The following is an 18,822-nucleotide window of genomic DNA, read 5'->3' as shown; positions in this document are numbered from 1 at the left end:
GCAGCAGTTCCGGCGACTTCTAAAAGAGCTTTCTAAAAGAGCTTGGCATTGTTTCAAATGCCACGCCCTTATTGCGGTTCGTGCAGGTCTCCCCTGCACACCGATGACAGCCACAGCGAATGCGTTTCCTGCTTGGGGAAATCCCACACGGAAGCTGCGCTCGCAGGGGATGGACTGGTCTCATTGTGTGAACATCAGTCTTGCCTCTCTGCACTCACGGATAGCTTTCTTTTCAGAGAGTAACTCCACCCCTTGCACCCTCCCCTTTTCTTCCTACCAGGAACCTGTGAGGAAAAAACAGCAGGCAGAGGACTTCAGTGCTCGGTTGTGAGCGAGCTTACGTCGGCTCAGATCCCGCGTGCCTCACCCTTGCCACACAGAGAGTTCCCTATCAGGAACTCTCTCTTCCTCCGAGGAGGTTGAAATGGTCAGCAGCCGTGTTCCAGCTCCTCTTTCAGGTAGTCAGAGTGGCGGTCCCGGGCCGAAGTTTTCTAGCAGATGGCGGATCAGCGGACTGTCATTCTCGCTGGATAGTCTTCGGCTAATATGTCCTGCTGCCTATGGCCCAGGACTTCCTCTAGGGAAGAGCGGTGTACACCGCATTACATGGTGCCCGTCTCTCCTCAGTGCCCTCAGGAGAACGGTCTGCCAACCCTGCCAGTGTTCCAGGGCGCAGCGGTCTAAAGCGCGCATTTTTCTCAGTCTCTTCCGTCCGGAAACGTAGCGGAACTGAGAGGATCACCTCCCCTTCGGGGGTCTCTAGAGCAGCTAGATCGGCTGTTTCCTGACGGTCATCCGCTTCAGGGCACCAAGCTAGCTGCTCTAAGTACACTAGAGGCCAGTCTCGAGAGACTGGTTCCCTTAGTAGATCACCTGGTGGTGTGGGAGCCCCTGCCAAGCGTGTCTCATTGGGTCCTGCCTGAGCAGGCTCTGGTTCTGTCAGTCTAGGCCATGGCCAAGGACTTATGAGGGCAGGCCCCTCTGGGGAAGAGCGGGGTACATCACATTACACAGTGCCCGTCTCTCCTCAGTGCCCTCAGGAGATTGGTCTGCCAATCCTGCCAGTGTTCCAGGGCACAGCGGTCTCCAGCGAGCACTTCTCTCAGTCTCTTCCACCTGGAAAAGCAGCAGAACTGAAAGGCTCGCCACCCCTTCGGGGGTCTCTGGAGCAGCTAGAGCGGCTGTCTCCTGCCGGTCCTCCACTTCAGGGCACCAGTCCAAGCCATGTAGGACCACTTCAGCGCTTGCTGGACACTCCTATGCTTCAGCGCTCCATTCTATGGCAGTCCTCTAGGTCTTTCAGGTCAAGCTCCTCTCCTCTATGGACGAGTCTGACCCGGACCCTGCGACTCTCAGGGAGCTGAGAGGTGCAACGGACCTGGCTCTGCACGCCACCAAGACTACCGCTCAGGCAATAGGAAGGTCCATGGCCAGCCTTGTGGTGCTTGAGCGCCACTTGTGGCTCATGTTGACGGAAATCAATAATGCAGACAAGGTCCCCTTCCTTGATGCTCCAATTTGAAGGGTTTGCTGAATGCTTCACGGAGGCACAGAAGTCGTCCCAGGCTATGCGACACTTCCTGCCAAAGCGCTCCAGCTCTGCAGTTGCTCCTAGTCGCCCTAAGTCTACGCTGACTCCTTCCTTTTGGACTATCTCTGGCCCCCTGCACTTTAACAAAGTGCATGGACTTTCCTCTCTGAGACAGATGGGAATCCGCATTCTCAACTACCTTGACGACTGGCTGGTTTTGGCCCAGTCAGAGGCGGAACTAATATCGCACAGGACCCTCCTCCTTAGCCACCTAGAGCACCTGGGACTCAGGGTCAATTTCGCCAAGAGCACGCTGTCCCCCAGCCAGCGAATATCATTCCTGGGAACAGTTCTCATTTCAGCTCAGATGAGAGCTGTAGTCATGCCAGAACGTGCTCTGGCCATGTGGAAACTCGTGGAGTCCTTCGAGATTGGTGCCACTCGCCCTCTGCTTCGTATGTGGCCCCTTCAGCGCTGGCTGAAACCACGGGTTCCATCCCATGCATGGCGTCACGGACGCCTATATATCAGGGTGAGCCAGGCCTGTGTATCAGCCTTGGCCCCCTGGAAGAACTCTCGCTGGATGGAACAGGGCATGGCCATGGGAATGGTTTGCAGAAGGAAGGTTGTCACGACAGATGCCTCCAACACAGGTTGGGAGGCGCTGTGCGAGGGCAAACTGACTTTCGGCCATTGGTTGAAAGAGGAAAGAGGGCTCCACATCAACTGCTTGGAAATGCTAGCAGTGTTAGCACCATGTGCTAATCTGCTCGGACAACATGTCTGTGGTGGCTTACATAAATCACCAAGGAGGCCTCTCCTCAAAGCGCCTCTTCATTCTGGTAGTGTGCCGTGTGGAATGGTCACTGTCACTAAAGACTGTTCTGCTTTCAGCACTAGCGTCGGTAAGGCGAATAGGAGAGCTGCAGGCACTTTCCATTAGCACTGCCTGCTTGGAATTCGGCCCAACGACTCCAAGGTCATCCTGAAACCAAGGCATGGTTATGTACCCAAGGTTCTCTCCACTCCATTCAGAACTCAGGTAATCGCGCTCTCTGCGCTTCCTCCCTCTGAATAGGACCGGGAGTTATCCTTGCTCTGTCCTGTCAGAGCTTTGAGAGTTTACATTGATCGTTCTGCCCTTTTTAGGTGGTCGGAACAACTCTTTTTTAGCTTCGGTATCCGTGCCAAAGGGCGTAAGGTCACGAAGCAGAGGCTCTCTAAGTGGATAGTCGATGCTGTTACGTTAGCATACTCTTCCTTGGGCCTGCAATGCCCCATCAGAGTACGGCCCATTCCACCAGAGGCATTCCATCAGGGGCAGTCGTGGCCTAATCGATAGAGGGTCTGACTTGTAACCCAAAGGTCGCGGGTTTGAATCTCAGGTCTGGCAGGAATTTACGTTGGGGGGAGTGAATAACCAGCGCTCTCTCCACCTTCAATACCACGACTGAGGTGAGACCCTTGAGCAAGGCACCGAACCCCCAACTGCTCCCCGGGCGCCGCAGCATTGGCTGCCCACTGCTCCAGGTGTGTGTTCACGGTGTGCGTGTGTGCTCTTGCATGGTTTAAATGGAGAGTACAAATTCTGAGTATGGGTCACCATACATGGCCTCACTTCACTTTCACTTTTGCATAGCTGTACGAGTTCTCTGAAATGATTACCCAGGCCGGGCGTGACCTCTATGAGTTTAGCCTGCTTTAGCCTTGGAGAATATTGTTATACTTCCCTATGGGTATTGAATTCTTAAGGAGGTATATTATGCAGCTGTTGCTCTACCATAGCACGGCATGATTGTACTGGGTTCCCATAGCATCTTTAAACAAGACACAGTACGAGTGAAGTATCGACAGGGAACATACTCGGTTACTGACGTAACCTCAGTTCCCTGAGATTCGGGAACGAGCAGTGCGTACTTTGCCGTGCTAAGTAGCTGCATGACTCAGTCGTCGCTTCAGTCAAAGTAACCTGAGGATCCTGTGGCGAAACGCCCGCTTATATAACCAGATGGCTCCGCCCATTCTGGCGGGCTTTGTCGCCATAGGCTCATGGATCGTTTTTAATACACTTCACGAACCAATGTCCACACAGATTTATTAAGTACATAAATACGTAGTGTAACGTATGTATTTGTTGTATACTTAGCATAAAATAAACTTAGCATAAAATAAATACTTAGCATAAAATAAATGTATTTCAAATACATTTTAGTATATTTATTTTTTACTAGGGTAACCAACTCTAGACAAAAACATGTTCAACAGAAGAACCTTAAGGAAGAGATACCTCCTGCTTGTGTAGAGGGGTTGACTCCTTCTTCAAGTGTAGATGACAGGTAGATGAAAGCAGCAGAGATGGAGGAATAAACAGGATCAAGTTTGATGTTAGTTACAGACAAGGCCAGGAGAGCAAGAAACATAAGAGCGAGGCCTTCTACAAGAGCAAGAAAAGATCAGGATTAAACAGGATCAGATAGGAAAAAAGTTTTTTTTGGAAGATTTCAGTTAGATGTAGATATGGGACATCAACTGTATGCAGACACTGTACACAACAACTTTTAGTCCAAGGAAGTAACAGCACATAAACTTTATCTGGAGATGTTGGAGTAACTGAAGAAGAATAAAATGCCCCAAAACTAGAGCAGGGGTTGGCAACTTGGCATGGGGATAATCATTGGCATTTGAGAAACGGAGATAAAAAGGTATATTTCATTTGGATGGATTTCCTTGCACATGCATACTGATCTACATTTTAAGGTAATGCTTTCTCATTGTTATATTACCTATACAGAAATAGGAGTTAAACATTAAGTGTGAGATTTAAACTGTTAAATCAAGCATAGCGTTAGTTCTGGCAGGTCACATTAGTCAAGCTCACATCAGCTGACCCTCAGCTGATCCCCATCTACCTATAGGAATACAACACTTATCTAATCATCTATACATAAGGTCGTCAGTATTATCAGCAGTTTTCACATTGCTCAATAGCTAATTAAATGGTGAATTCGGCAGGCAAAACATCATCATCATCATCACAAAGAATCAGGAATTTAGCGAGTGGAATTCGTTTCCCAAATGGATTCACCTCAGATTCATTCAAGTTCGTTAACTTGAACACTTGAATTCACCGCATTGTTCATAAGCTACCCGATTCGGAAGTGACTGAGTTAGCATTACTTCACGCATTGCTACATTATTGAAATGGACTCCACAAGTTATGTGACCGAATCAAGAACAAGTTCAGATGAGAAGTTCATCCCCAAGAAGGATATCAAGAAATCAAGCATTCTCGGCACAGCTGCTATGTTCACTCTCTCGAACATCTTCACAAGTTATCCTGATATTTGTGAGGATTTCCAGTCAGGATTTAGACCATCTCACAGTACTGAGACTGCTCTCATTACGCATTATAGTCCTCCACGTCCATTACGTTCTCAAAACTCTGGCCATTTGATAATACCTAGAATATCAAAATCAACTGCGGGCAGCAGATCCTTTTTCTATTTAGCGCCCAAACTCTGGAAAAATCTACCTAACACTGTTCGGGAGGCAGACACACTCTGTCAGTTTAAATCTAGATTAAAGACCCATCTCTTTAACCTGGCGTACACATAACACACTAATACGCTTCTAATATTCAAATCCATTAAAGGACTGTTAGGCTGCATTAATTAGGTCACCCGGAACTGGGAACACTTCCCATAACACATGATGTACTTGTTACATCATAAGAATATTGACATTTACGCTAATATTAGTCTGATTCTTTCTTATTCCGAGGTCACCGTAGCCACCCGATCCAGTCCGTATCCAGCCCAGATGGTGGATTAGCACCTAGAGACGACCTCTTCAGCCCTGAACGTCAGCGGAGACCAGGACACCTAGATGAGCCCCAGAGACAGATCACCAGTGAGGACCCCGCCACCTAGACAGCCATCGGGAAAAGACCACTGGAACCAGTTGAGCCCTTACAATCTGACTTTGCTGCAGTTGGAACAAACTGCTGGTTCGTCTGGCCAGAGGAGAACTGGCCCCCCGACTGAGCCTGGTTTCTCCCAAGGTTTTCTTCTCCATTCTATCACTGATGGAGTTTTGGTTCCTTGCCGCTGTCGCCTCTGGCTTGCTTAGTTGGGGACACTTCATCTCCAGCAATATCGTCGACTTGATTGCACAGACACTATTTAAACTGAACTGACCTGGACGATGCCATCACTGAATTCAATAATGAAATGCCTTTAACCCCCTGGGGCCGGCTGTATCGCCGGCGATACCAGCTTGGTTTTTTTAAGATCAGTGCAAAAGACACTAAAAATACTCTGTTGATTTTGGTCACACAAATAAGTGTTATACATCAATCGAAACTGTTAAGTGTCTATTTTTTTTGTGTACACTCACGATTACAACAAAACTTTGTGGTTTTGGGGAAAGAAAGAAAACCAACAGGGTGCGCTCTCTGTCTTCGCCGTCTCCGCGATCTGTTTATAGTAACACGTCACTAAAATGAAGTGTAACTACAGCAAATACTCAACACAGAATCGTGAGAGTTATCTCTATAGAAAGCCTGAAGTGTCTACTGTCAAATGAAGTAAGTTGTTTTCATATCGAAAACAAACTTTATGTGATAAAGTAATCCGTATGAAACCGACACGATGTTCAGTCTGTCCAGTCTGACTCATTATTTCTAATGAGATCCCGCCCCCTCGTGTTCACAAGTAAATAAACACGTGATCCGCGCGCGTGGAGACGCCCAACATAAACAAAGAGTCAGGAGACTGTTCATCGCAGCTACTGTTAGTTTCTGGAAGAAGACGCGCTGAGCAAATGCTGGATTTCCCTAAAAATAATAGCAAGAGTTCATCCAGAAGATAAGATCGATCTGATGAGTAAGTAATGGTTCTTTTTTGCATTAGTTAGCGTGTTATTGTGACAAACTTGAACGCGTTTAGTTGGGTTTTTCCCAAACGACAACATGATGAAAGCTACACGTCTAAGAATGTTTAGTAGAATGTTTGTTCACAAATAGATTTAATAGCGTGCTAAACAATAACAATTCGTTTCTCAGATATAAAATATCATTTTTTAATGGTACAAAGTACATCCTTTTGTAGTTCACAGCATACGTGAATCTATTGCTGCAGAATCATAACAGCTACTATAAAATCATACATACTAGGCTATAAGACTGCAAAATCATAGTTGTTTTTTCCCAAACTGTAATTCCAGACTACAATGTTTGAATATGATAGGCAATTCATTGTATTTAAATTTCTTATGGCACGATGATGTTTTCGTGCTCTATATAAAACAAGAAAAGTAATATGAGAGTACATTGTAACATGATGAAGTACATTGTAACATGATGAATACTATGAGTCTAAGTATGTTTAGAACATGTTTATTATTAATAGCCTACTCTGTTCAAAAATAGATTTTAATAACGTACTAAACAATAATAATTAGTTTCTCAGATATAAAAGCTCTTTTTTTGTTTACGATAGTACAAAGTATGCGTGAGTCTATAAAACCTATATACATAGATGCTCCTGATGTTAACATGCTCACAAATGTTGAATCAGGTACCTGAACCACAGATGAATGCTGCTGACTTTCTTCTGATGTTGGTACAGTGCTCTCAGAGGAACACAGTTTGATGTTAGACTACACTGATATTCTATGGTAAAACAAGATCCTTGACTACTGATTGTTTTTGGACATAAGTAAATATCAGGTACTTGTTTCACTTGTTGAACAGAATCTGTTGCAGAAATGAGTCAAAGTCTATTCACATCTCTGTGGTTAGATCAGTGTGCACAATAATGTGTCTTTGACCTTCATTATGTATGTTTTGATTATACTGTGTTGTAAATAAAATACAAATAATAAAAAAAAGAGTGTCTCCTCACACTCTGTCTTACCTGCCTCAGTCACAGTCACACTGATGGCCCATTAGCAGCTTTAGGGGAGGGCCCTTTGTCTCTCAGGTGAAAATCACTTAATATTCAAGGGCATTACCACTCCCTCGTGGCCCATATTGGCTTTCGATCACAAAACATGTCTTTCAAAATTTAAATTAATATATTGTTTTCTGTGAATGATTAAGCAGAATGATTTTCACATAATTGTGAAGTAAATATTCTAGCCTACAAGACTGATTACACAAAAGTCTTATTCAGGACTATTTAGTGTGGCTTTTATGGCCTTATTTCAGCTACATTTTTTCCCCCAAAACTTACTAACCACGCATAATATTTTTTTTCTAAAAAATGCAAACATGTACATCTATCTTGGTCACATATTATTGTAGCATAGTTTGTGCTGAATACAAAAAAATATACATGTTGGTCAATAGTATGTTATAAGTAGCTGAAATAAGCACAAATATGTGTCAAAATGTCAAAACATCTCAGGGGCCCCAAAATCACCTCAGACCCCAGAGGGTTAACTGAATATTGAGTGTTTAATCTTGTAATTTGACATTATTGACACACTATTTTCCTATTTTGATACTGTGCAATTGCTTTGACACAATTTGTATTATTAAAAGCGCTTTATAAATAAAGGTGACTTGACTTGACAAGCTAAGTTCCTTTTATGCTCTCAGGTTACTGGCAACATGCGAGAGCAAGAGCGCACCGCTCAAAGCGTTTCGTTCATGGTACCGAAGTCATTGGCAGCGCAGCAGTACTTGCTCGAGAAGTACTCTAAAGATGTGTTTTTGGAACAGTGTTATGTGAACAGTGGATGTATTTTGTTTTTCGGGGGCAGCAACGGAGTTTCACAACGTGTTTGTTTGTTCCTTCCCATCATTCTAGTGACAAATGTTTTATAACAAGGTACATTCTGACACAGGATTTGCACATCGTTTGATAATAAAAGACGGAGCAGTCCCAGCGATAAAGATCCCCGTCATGACTAGGAGCTGCTGTAAAATACACCAAATATCTGTGATTGTTGCTAATCGGCCCGTAAATGCTTGCGGCTCTTCAGCTCCGCCCACGGCTCGCCTCCAGGAGCTCGGCTGTTTTCGGAGAGAATCTTAAACTGTATCTTTCTTTTATAAACCTGATTAAAGATGTGATGCATGGAGATGTGAATGATGCAATATTACACTATAGGCTCTCAAGATTAACATGAGATTGACCAAACTGCATTTTATGTCCTCTTTAACCTAGTCAAGTCACCTTTATTTTTTAGCAGGCTACTTACAGCACAGATTTAAGCATCAGAAAATAACGACCATGGTGCAAACGGAATTCTGCTGCAGCGTAGCTCCAAGAGAAATGGTAAACGGTCATTGTTCAGTGAAGTCGTCTACTCCGAAACCTTGGCTGCTGATATGCTGCTTTTCAGCCAGTGACTTTGCAGGCAGCGTTTGTTCATGAAGGTCATTTAACCGATATCGGACATGCTTCTGAGGCAGCTTAATGGTTCAATGATATAGAATGAGCTTGTTGATAACTAAGCAGTTATTTAATTTCTTAATACTGATTACTCGCTAGAAATGACTTCAGACACCATCTTTATTTTGCTCTACCACACAGGATTGTGGGTATCAAGGCAGCGAAGGATACATCTATCCTTCGCTGCCGTCTGCTTCCCGCGGTTCAGGACCCTCCGCTGCTGAAGCACGGAGGAAAATGAGCTCATGGGGTTTGCAGGTGGTTCTCGCCAATGAGTTATAGAAGGGGTTTTCCTTCTCGCGATCGTCAGTCGGCCTCAGTGTAGCCTCATTACACACTATGGCAGTGTTTCAGGCATACCAGGCTGATCTGTTGAAAGACCTGGATAAAAGGTTTGTAAAAAAAAACAAAAAAAACCCCCTTAATTTAAACGAGAAGGTCCAGGTTTGAGCCCAAACAGCGCAGGGGTCCTGGTCCATCCCGATCTGAGGATCAGAGATGGGCACAGAAGGCTAGTGTTGCGACTCGCGCCCTTCCCCGCCTGCGGGTAGGGCTTCAAGGGTGGCGCGGGTCAAAGAGATGTAGCAAGACCTGAGGGAGGTGGTCCGGACGGGGCGTTGCAACGCTCTCGCCCAGGCCAGGGTAAGAGTTGAACATCTCTCCTTCACTCAGGGGGCCTGTACATCTAAAGCCCTCATCTTCCCCTCTCTAATTCCCCTGCAACCTTTTCTACCACCTGACCGAGGTTAGGTGAGCACCTCCTACGCTCTTATTTCAGCCCCTACACTGGACTGTTCTTCTGCGCGGGATCCATGGATGGGTGAGTACGATGCAATTTTATCAGATTCGCTGGTATGTGTGTTTTACTACCTTTCTTCCAGTACTAAGCAGGCTGGTATCAGGTGTGGTGCTGAGCGACTTTATTACAATGCTTTGGCTCTGAGGAGCAGCATTTTCTAAGTCTGGCCCTTTTGTTCTTCAAACGAGGCCATGATAGGTGCATAGAGGTTTAGCTTAGAACTGCCCACCCTTATTAGGGTTTTAAGTAGCAGTTTCCCTGAGCCCTTGTTGCCTTCTGTTCAGCTACCTATTACCCTGATACTATTTCCAGCAGCTTGTTCGGGTTGTTAGGTATCCCTCTGTTTGTAGGTCGAGCTGGCTTTGCTCCCCTCGCCTAGAATGTGGAGGGTTATTTATGAGCATGCCGCTCCCTCCTGAGTGTCTGAGCTCTCATGCTGAGAGTAGATTCTCCGCTCTCTAGAGCTTTATCATGGTAGAGCTAGTTTTTGCTCCCCTCACTGTTGAGGGTCACCTTGAGTATACTGCTCTCGTATGAGCGTGTGAGTTCCCTCTTTTGCTGTAAGTAGAGTTCCGCTCCCAGAGCTTTGTTACTTAACAACCTGCTCCTCGTTGCTGCTGTACCCCTCCGAGCTCTACCCTGTTAGTCTATAAGAGGGTTGCCTATGAGCATGCCGCTCCCTGCTGAGCGTCCGAGTTTCCTCTCATATGAGAGTCGAGTCTCCGCTCCTAGAGCTCTGTTATTCAGAAACCTCAGCACGTCAGGCCTTTCTTTAGGCCTCCTTGTCAGGTTGCTCTCATAGTTGGTCGAGCTAGCATTGCTCTCCTCACTTTAGAGGGTTATTTATGAGCATGTTGCTCCCTTTTTGAGCTCTCTTTGTTGGCTGAGCTGGAATCGCTCCCCTTATTTAGAGGGTCACTTATGAGCGTGTCGCTCCCTTCTGAGCGTCAGAGTTCCCTCTCATGTTGAGAGTTAAGTTCTCCGCTCTCCAGAGCTTTTTCTTGGTAGAGTTAGCATTGCTCCCCTCATTTTAGAGGGTCATCTATGAACATGCTGCTCCCTCCAGAGAGCATCTGACAATACGGTTTCTAAAATCCATACTTGGTAAGTGCACACGCTAGTCTCTGTGCACTTTTCTAAAAACCACGCTGTGGTAAGATCGCACACCGAGTGTTTTGCGGTCTTTTCTAAAATCCTGTATGGTATGGGTTACGCGCTGCGGCTTCGTGCCCATTTTTTGAGTCGGTTAGGCCCGTTTTTAACCTTGGGCCCCACTCTACTTATATATATGTGCTGAGTATCCTCTCTGTCTTGGTAGAGCTAGCATTGCTCCCCTCATTTTAGAGGGTCGCCTGTGAGCATGCTGCTCCCTCAGGAGCTCTCTTTGCTGGTCGAGATAACATTGCTCCCCTCTCTTAGAGGGTCACTTTTGAGCATGCCGCTCCCTTATGAGCATCTGAGTTCCCTCTCATGCTGAGAGTTAAGTTCTCTGCTCTCCAGAGCTCTGTCTTGGTAGAGCTAGCATTGCTCCCCTCATTTTAGAGGGTCACCTATGAGCATGCTGCTCCCTCACGAGCTCTCCTGGTTGGTCGAGCTGGCATTGCTCCCCTTGTTATAGAGGGTCACCTATGAGCATGCTGCTCCCTCCAGAGCATTTGGAGAAACGGAGTTTGCAAATCCATGTTATGGTAAGTGCGCACGCTAGTCTCTGTGCACTTTCTGAAAGCCACGCTGTGGTAAGTTCGCACACCAAGTGTTTTGCGGTCTTTTCTAAAATCCTGTATGGTATGGGTTACGCGCTGAGGCTTCGTACCCATTCTTTGAGTCGGTCAGGCCCCGGTTTTCACCTTGGGCCCCACTCTACTTATGTATGTGCTGAGTATCCTCTCATGCTGAGAGTTGAGTTCTCCGCTCTCTAGAGCTCTGCCTTGGTAGAGCTAGCATTGCTCCCCTCCTTATAGAGGGTCACCTATGAGCATGCTGCTCCCTCACGAGCTCTCCTTGTTGGTCGAGCTGGCATTGCTCCCCTCTCTATAGAGGGTCACCTATGAGCATGCCGCTCCCTTTTGAGCGTCTGAGTTCCCTCTCATGCTGAGAGTTGAGTTCGCCGCTCTCCAGAGCTCTGCCTTGGTACAGCTAGCATTGCTCCCCTCACTATAGAGGGTTACCTATGAGCATGCTGCTCCCTCACGAGCTCTCCTTGTTGGTCGAGCTGGCACTGTTCCCCTCTTTATAGAGGGTCACCTATGAGCATGCCACTCCCTTTTGAGGGTCTGAGTTTCCTCTCATGCTGAGAGTTGAGTTCTCCGCTCTCCAGAGCTCTGCCTTGGTAGAGCTAGCATTGCTCCCCTCACTATATAGGGTCACCTTTGAGCATGCTGCTCTCTCCAGAGCATTTGAAAAGAACGATGTTTACAAATCCATGTTATGGTAAGTGAGCACGCTAGTCTTTGTGCACTTTCTGAAAGCCATGCTGTGGTAAGATCGCACACCGAGTGTTTTGCGGTCTTTTCTAAAATCCTGTATGGTATGGGTTACGCGCTGCGGCTTCGTACCCATTCTTTGAGTCGGTTAGGCCCGTTTTCACCTTGGGCCCCACTCTACCTATGTATCCCCAGTGATACATAGGTCTATCATGTGACTTCCGGGGTATGCAACTCAGGCCTTTGGCCGAAGGGGATAATGTCACTGACAGCCGTCAATTCATCCCAGGGACAACTCCCTTATCCTTTTGGTAGAGTTGATGCTTAGTACTCGCCTTTGTGGAATGGCATGCACTCCCCTCAGCATGGCGGCGTGGGTATATCGTTCCCCATAGCGACCTTCTTCGTCTGAAGCTGCATCCGAAGCATGGCCTAAAGTCTAGAGGACGCAGTGTCTCGTTCCCTCTCAGGGAACCATGGTTATATACGTAACCTGAGATGTTCCCTTTCAAGGGAACTTCGAACTGCGTCCTCTAGACTTTAGGCCATGCTTCGGATGCAGCTTCAGACGAAGTAGCGGATGACGCTTTTTCCCGGCGCCCTTTTATACTGTGGTCGCACCGGGTGTGACGTCATAGGCTGTCGCCGGCCAATATTTGGTGTTTTTGTATATATGCTTCAGACACAGGTCACGTAGATGGAGTTCCCCATAGCGACCTCTAGAGGACGCAGTGTCTCGTGCCCTCTCAGGGAACCATGGTTACATACGTAACCTGAGACGTTCTTGTCCAGAACAGAACCATACCGCCAATCCAAACTATATGCTAATTGTCAATCATCTTGACGATAGTGGTCCTGACAGAAATCAAGCGTAGCGTGAGTTCTGGCAGGTCACGTTAGTCAAGCTCGCATCAGCTGACTCTCAGCTGATCCTCATCTGCTTATAGGAATACGACACCTATCTAAGCATCTATATATAAAGTCGTCAGTATTATCAGCAGTTTTCACATTGCTCAATAGTTAATTACCCTCCTCCATCCCCAACTCCTCCTCTGTCAGTCAGGATCCAGCCTTCTGACTCTCTTTTGAATCAGACAAATTCAAAAACGTGTATATAAAATTACTGAACTTATTAGAATTACTGAACAAATGTACAATACTTTTGTTGGTTATGTTCTGTTTACCCTGGGGGGTTATCGCTGCTCTTCCTGCTCTCATCCAGGTGTGTAGAGCCAAGGGAATACTAGAATACGAACAAGAAGGTAGCTAGCGACACACTGAATCCAATACAGACTGAAAAAGTCAATAAAAACATTTTTTATTTTATAAATTGCATCATGCAAAAAGTGCAGAGTGGATGTGAGTTAAAAACAAGTGGACAAGTGCTCGTTGCACTTGTTGACATTTTTACACACCCAGAGCAGTGGGCAGCCATTTTTGCTGTGGTGCCCAGGGAGCAGTTGGGGGTTCAATGACTTACTCAAGGGTCTCACCTCAGTTGTGGTATTGAAGGTGGAAGAGAGCACTGTACATTCTTTCCCCCCACCCACAATCCCTGCCAGTCCTAAGACTCAAACTTGTGACCTTTGGGTTACAAGACTGACTCTCTAACCATTAGACCAAGACTGCCACCAATAGTGTTGCCTTTTAGTGACTTTTACAGTTTTTAAGCTAAAATATATGTGCACATTGTAGAAAAGCATATGCTTCATCACCATTATAATTATATATAGGGGTCAATGGAATTTTTTCCCAACTGTAAGGGGTCTCGGGCCCCAAAAAGTTTGGGAATCCCTGGTTTGGTCGACTAATATAGGGTTTTTTCAAACATGCATTGCACATTTTGTATGCCTCCCTTAAGCCAGGCATATGCTATGCAAGTTTGGACACTCGGTAAGTTGTGAGCCCTTGCAAACATTATAAGTCAGTTAATATGACAATTGTGTCAGAGCAATTGGTACACGGTTCGACTATACTGCATGCCAAGCTGGTGACAATTATCAGAAGCTCAAGAGGTGATCCAATATAAGTGGCACTGAGTGGCTATATATTTTAGAATCTTTCCACTGAATAACAGCAACCAAAACACACAAACAGCTGTTCACAGAACCTAACTGTCTGGTAAATGCACAAAGCACACAAGACAGAGTGGCTGCAGGCGTGGCAGGGTGGGTGTATCCTCCCCAGCTGCCGACTCACTCAGGGTGAAAGCTGAGAGAGTTATATCAATGGAGTTATAGCAATGACTTTGGGCACATACTATGGTCTGCTCTTGGTTTAAGGACGGCTTTACAGACATGCCAAAAACCATGCAAGTCTCGCTGACTACAATAGCGTGCATATTGCTGACTTGCTTAACGGTAGCAAGTGTGAGTAAAAGCTCTGTTTTGAAAGAGAGTTGTCTCGCGCCCTATAAAAACTTTAATTATTTCTCTCAACTGACTGGTTTAGTTATAAAAAGCTGATACAGCAGCCGTGTACCTTTTGAGCATAGAGGGTGTACAGCTGTCAACCAAACGCTCCTGTAAGAAGGACAAAACTACTGGGATTGGGCAGCTTACCAAATTCTCTTCCCTAGAGCTGCACCACTTGCTATGGAAGGGAAACTGATGCTGGCATGCTCTGTTGAATGGCCAGATTTGCAGATTTCGTACATTTGGGTTGGGGTCATTTGCTTGAGAGTCATTTACCTGAGAGAGGAAGTCCCTTTTCAGGAGAATGGTCAATGGGGGACCTGACAGCATCTCCAGCAGGTTTGGGAACCAGGGCTAACAGCGCTGACTCATTCCTCTGGCTGATTTTGCACAATATTTGGTGCAGGATATTCACTGGGGGAAATGCAAATTTAATCTCTCTTGGCCAGTAGTGAGCATCCATTCCCAGTGTGGAATGCTCTGCCAGAGAGAAAAATAGCGGGCAGTGAGCGTTCTCCACTGACGTGAAGGGGTCCAATTTTGCCTGCCCAAATACACTGCATGATTGCATCCACTGTCCGATGGTGTAGCTACCATTTTCCCTGGGCTACCCCGCACCTTGACAATGTGTCCGCCCAGCAGCTGGTCTTAAAGAACTGTTCTCCTCCAGGGAGCCAGTGTCTCTAGGCAATTGTGAGTCACCAAGATGTGCAGTGAGCCCTAGAGCCAAGTGTGTGCAGGAATGCAGATCTTCAAACAGAGTGGAGCACCTGCATGTAAAGTAGGCCCATGTGACATTGCTGAGGCAACTGCCATCAAACTGAGTGTTCTCTGAAAGCTCTATAGGGGGAGCGACTTCCATTCTTTGAACATCGCAAGCGAGTTCATGATAGCTTGTGTACACTCTGGTATAAGATGGGCTTGCATGAAGGCAGAGTTGAGACTCACATTCATAAAGAGAATACACATTTCTTTGGAGATGACTTTTGAGTTGACTCTGAGCCCTTAAGCACCATAGCTGGTTGATAAGCAGATCTCTGTGGCTGCATAGCACATCGTCTGATTGGGCCATAAGCAGCCAGTTGTCCCAATAATTCACAACATGTAATACACTAAAACGAACAGTGTGGAATTTTAGCTTGAACCTTAGACAACACCATGCCATTGAGGCAGGATAGGTCTGTTTTCTTAGAAGGGCAACAAGTGCCAGCATAAACAGTGGGTAGTACAAGCAACTGTCAATGAGTGTTACTGGAACGCCAAAGGATGAGATGAAGGAGAATGATTCTTGAGGAAATGTCACTCAGAGAGAAGAAATATCACTTCGAGAAGAAAGGTATTTCCTCATAGCGTCAGCTAGCTGTACACAACATTGAGAGACTATCTCGAAAGGGAACCCTGGGCTAGTTTGAAGATCTCGCACATCCCTACTTAAAGGGATAGTTCAGCAAAAAAATTAAATTAACTTTCATTTTTGGGTGAACTATTCCTTTATGTGAACTCCTGAAATATGTCTAAAACAGATCTCAAGCAAAATGCTGATTTGCATTAAAAGGGAAATTTATAATGTACATAGACACCATAGACACTGATGCTTTAAAATAACTCCTGCGTATTAAATCCCAGACATGCTTCCTCCTTTAGCTGGGACATGTTTAATGGAAGAAATAAATCATAGCATTGTTTAACTCTTCCCCGCCAACGTTTTTGAAAAAAGTTGCCAGCCACCACCAGCATTTTTGATGATTTTCACTAAAATTTCATAGCCCCCAGAATAGTTTGTTGTATGAATATCTGAACATGCAATACATTAAAATAAAGAACATACCCTCTACTTTTAAACAAAAAATTTTTTTATTCTATTCTTTTTTATCAACACTTGAATGTAGGTAGGTTTCATAAAAAAAGCAACATTTTGAGCAAAAAGCTGAGAAAATCAAATACTCAAAATAATCAAAAAATGTTTTATCAAATACTGCATCTGAATCATATTCAGTACAATGATCAAAGCAAATATGCAGTAGATCTAGACTCATTCAGGAGATGCGTAATAGCGCTCCTGAGTGTATAACATTGAGAACACGGAAACCAGGAAAATTTTGTGTTTGGCAGGGAAGCATTGTCTCATGAATAACGTAAAATTCTGTGTTTGGCGGGAAAGAGTTAATGTGTTCTAAAAAAGTTAAGTAATTCAAAAGAGACAGCATTAGAGAGAGACAGCAGCAGATATATGTTGGGACAGTTGGTTGCAGGCAAGGAGAATTCAAGCATGGGTCTAAGAAAGGTGTTTCCCCATATTGTCAGCAAGCTATACACAATGTCGAGAGAGCATCTCGAAAGGGAACCCTGGGCTAGTTGACTAGTCTCGCACATCCCTACTTAAAGGGATAGTTCACCAAAACTTGAAAATGAACTTTAATTTTTGGGTGAAGTACCCCTTTAATAACATTTGGCAGTGTTTTACAAACAAAATTTTAGTTCAGAAAAGTACAGTTCCTCAAAAATAGACATGTTCACACCATGGTGCATCTGGAGCCTTGTACTTCGAATACAAAATCAAAACAACATCAACAACAATGATAATAATTATAATAATAATACATAGCGGAACATATTTTGCATTTTTAAATAAAATAAACAAAATAATAAATAGAGTGTGAAGTGTGATAATACTATTATATTTTGAAGTAAAAGGTGAGTATTAAATAAAAATACATTTTTTATTTAATAATTTATTTATATTACAATTAAATCGTATTACCTTAATGTCCTTTTTTCTTGTAGGTGTCGTAACAGTCTCTTCACTGTTGCTATGCTCTTGATCCTGTTCCTGGTCTTGATCCAGACTGAGGTCTGCATCAGCTTCATCTCCAGAAAGAAAGTGCGGTTGCTCACTCTCACTCTTTTGAGAAAGACCATCATGAATTTCACCCAGTGTGGATACCGGTTGACAAAATTCTGTTTGACACACAATAGCAGAATGTTCAGGGCTTTACTTAGAGCTGATACATTTTGCTGATACAAAACAAAAATGTTTTGTTTGAGACAAGCAATGGTGTATACATTACAAAAAAGAAAAAAAGAAAACAAAAGAAAGCTTTCATTAAAAAAAGAAACCCTAATTCTTCTAGGTTTCCAGTAAAAATATCAATAAAATATGATCAGTAAATAAATAAGCAACTTAGTCAACGTAAAATTGCTTAATATGTTATGTAATGTTATATTAAGTTGTAGTATATAAATTTATAATACATTATATTGTGTAATATTATATACTGTGCACAATTCAGGTTTCTAAGAGTTATCCACAAAAGAACTGGTCACTGGTAAAATACCCGCTACAGTATAATGAATTATATTTTATATGTCGCTTTCAAAAAATGTAATTTAATCATAATACAAATATATTTCTATATAAATATATAACACAAAGTTATTTCTGAATGGCCATGAAATGAGAAAGGTGCTCTTTGCAGCCACTAAACAATTGCCCTAAACCAATGCATTACATCTAATCTTATATTCTTAATATGCATTGTTATTACAAATTATTTAATCTTACATCAGAAGTACAAATTGTATAATTCAGGAATATATACACAAAACGTGCTTAACTAGTTAAAATGTCTATTATTTTCAAATGTTTTAAAGAACCACAGGCAAAGAAGATAGCAACCTTCAAAACTCCTTTCCACCACTGAAGTGCAAGTTTCACTTTAATGTGAGAGGGTTTCCGTGGACAACTTAAACAGCCTTTTGAAAGGACAAATCCTTACACGCATGTTTGCATTACATAAAATGAAGCACATCCTCATCAGCATGTGGCACAACGATGTAGACAAATCTAACTATTAAGGTATACATTGAATGGATGGGTGATAGTTTAGCATTTCAGAATCATGCATTTAGTACAATGTCAAAGTTAATCTTGAAGTAGTTTGTAAATTGAATAATGCATAAGTAAAAACCTCAAAAACAATGTTCAGGGGTTCAACTATGTTCAGTGTTCAACTATGGCACAAGTTACGTCACTACCAATAGAATTCAACTGATTTTGTGACCGTAGTTGGCTAACGATGCTTTTGAGAAACTCATCTCAGACTAGGGTTAAAAGGTATTGGACAGTGAGTACTTCTGAAAAAAAAGAGTTCTGAAGGAAGGATGTTCAGTTCTTGTTGCTTGATGGTTCCATTCCATGCCAGTCGGCACAGATATGGTTTCGTTTTCCAATGTAGAGCTTAGAGTAGTGCTAACA

At 44.1% G+C, this 18,822-nt stretch overlaps 1 protein-coding gene across 2 annotated transcripts in view; it reads right to left on the bottom strand.

The window, feature by feature from the left end:
- Positions 1-18,822, bottom strand: part of LOC306856922 (band 4.1-like protein 1) — a 211,815-nt gene that overhangs the window by 46,643 nt on the left and 146,350 nt on the right. For both annotated transcript variants that reach the window (XM_079396478.1, XM_079396479.1), the window contains exon 13: positions 17,329-17,525. In XM_079396478.1, the coding sequence (XP_079252604.1) occupies positions 17,329-17,525 (197 nt within the window). The remainder of the gene's footprint in view (positions 1-17,328; positions 17,526-18,822) is intronic.

Source organism: Barbus barbus (genome assembly GCF_936440315.1).
Source record: "Barbus barbus genome assembly, chromosome: 37".
Classification (NCBI taxonomy): domain Eukaryota; kingdom Metazoa; phylum Chordata; class Actinopteri; order Cypriniformes; family Cyprinidae; genus Barbus; species Barbus barbus.
This window is presented reverse-complemented; position numbering and strand designations above follow the sequence as displayed.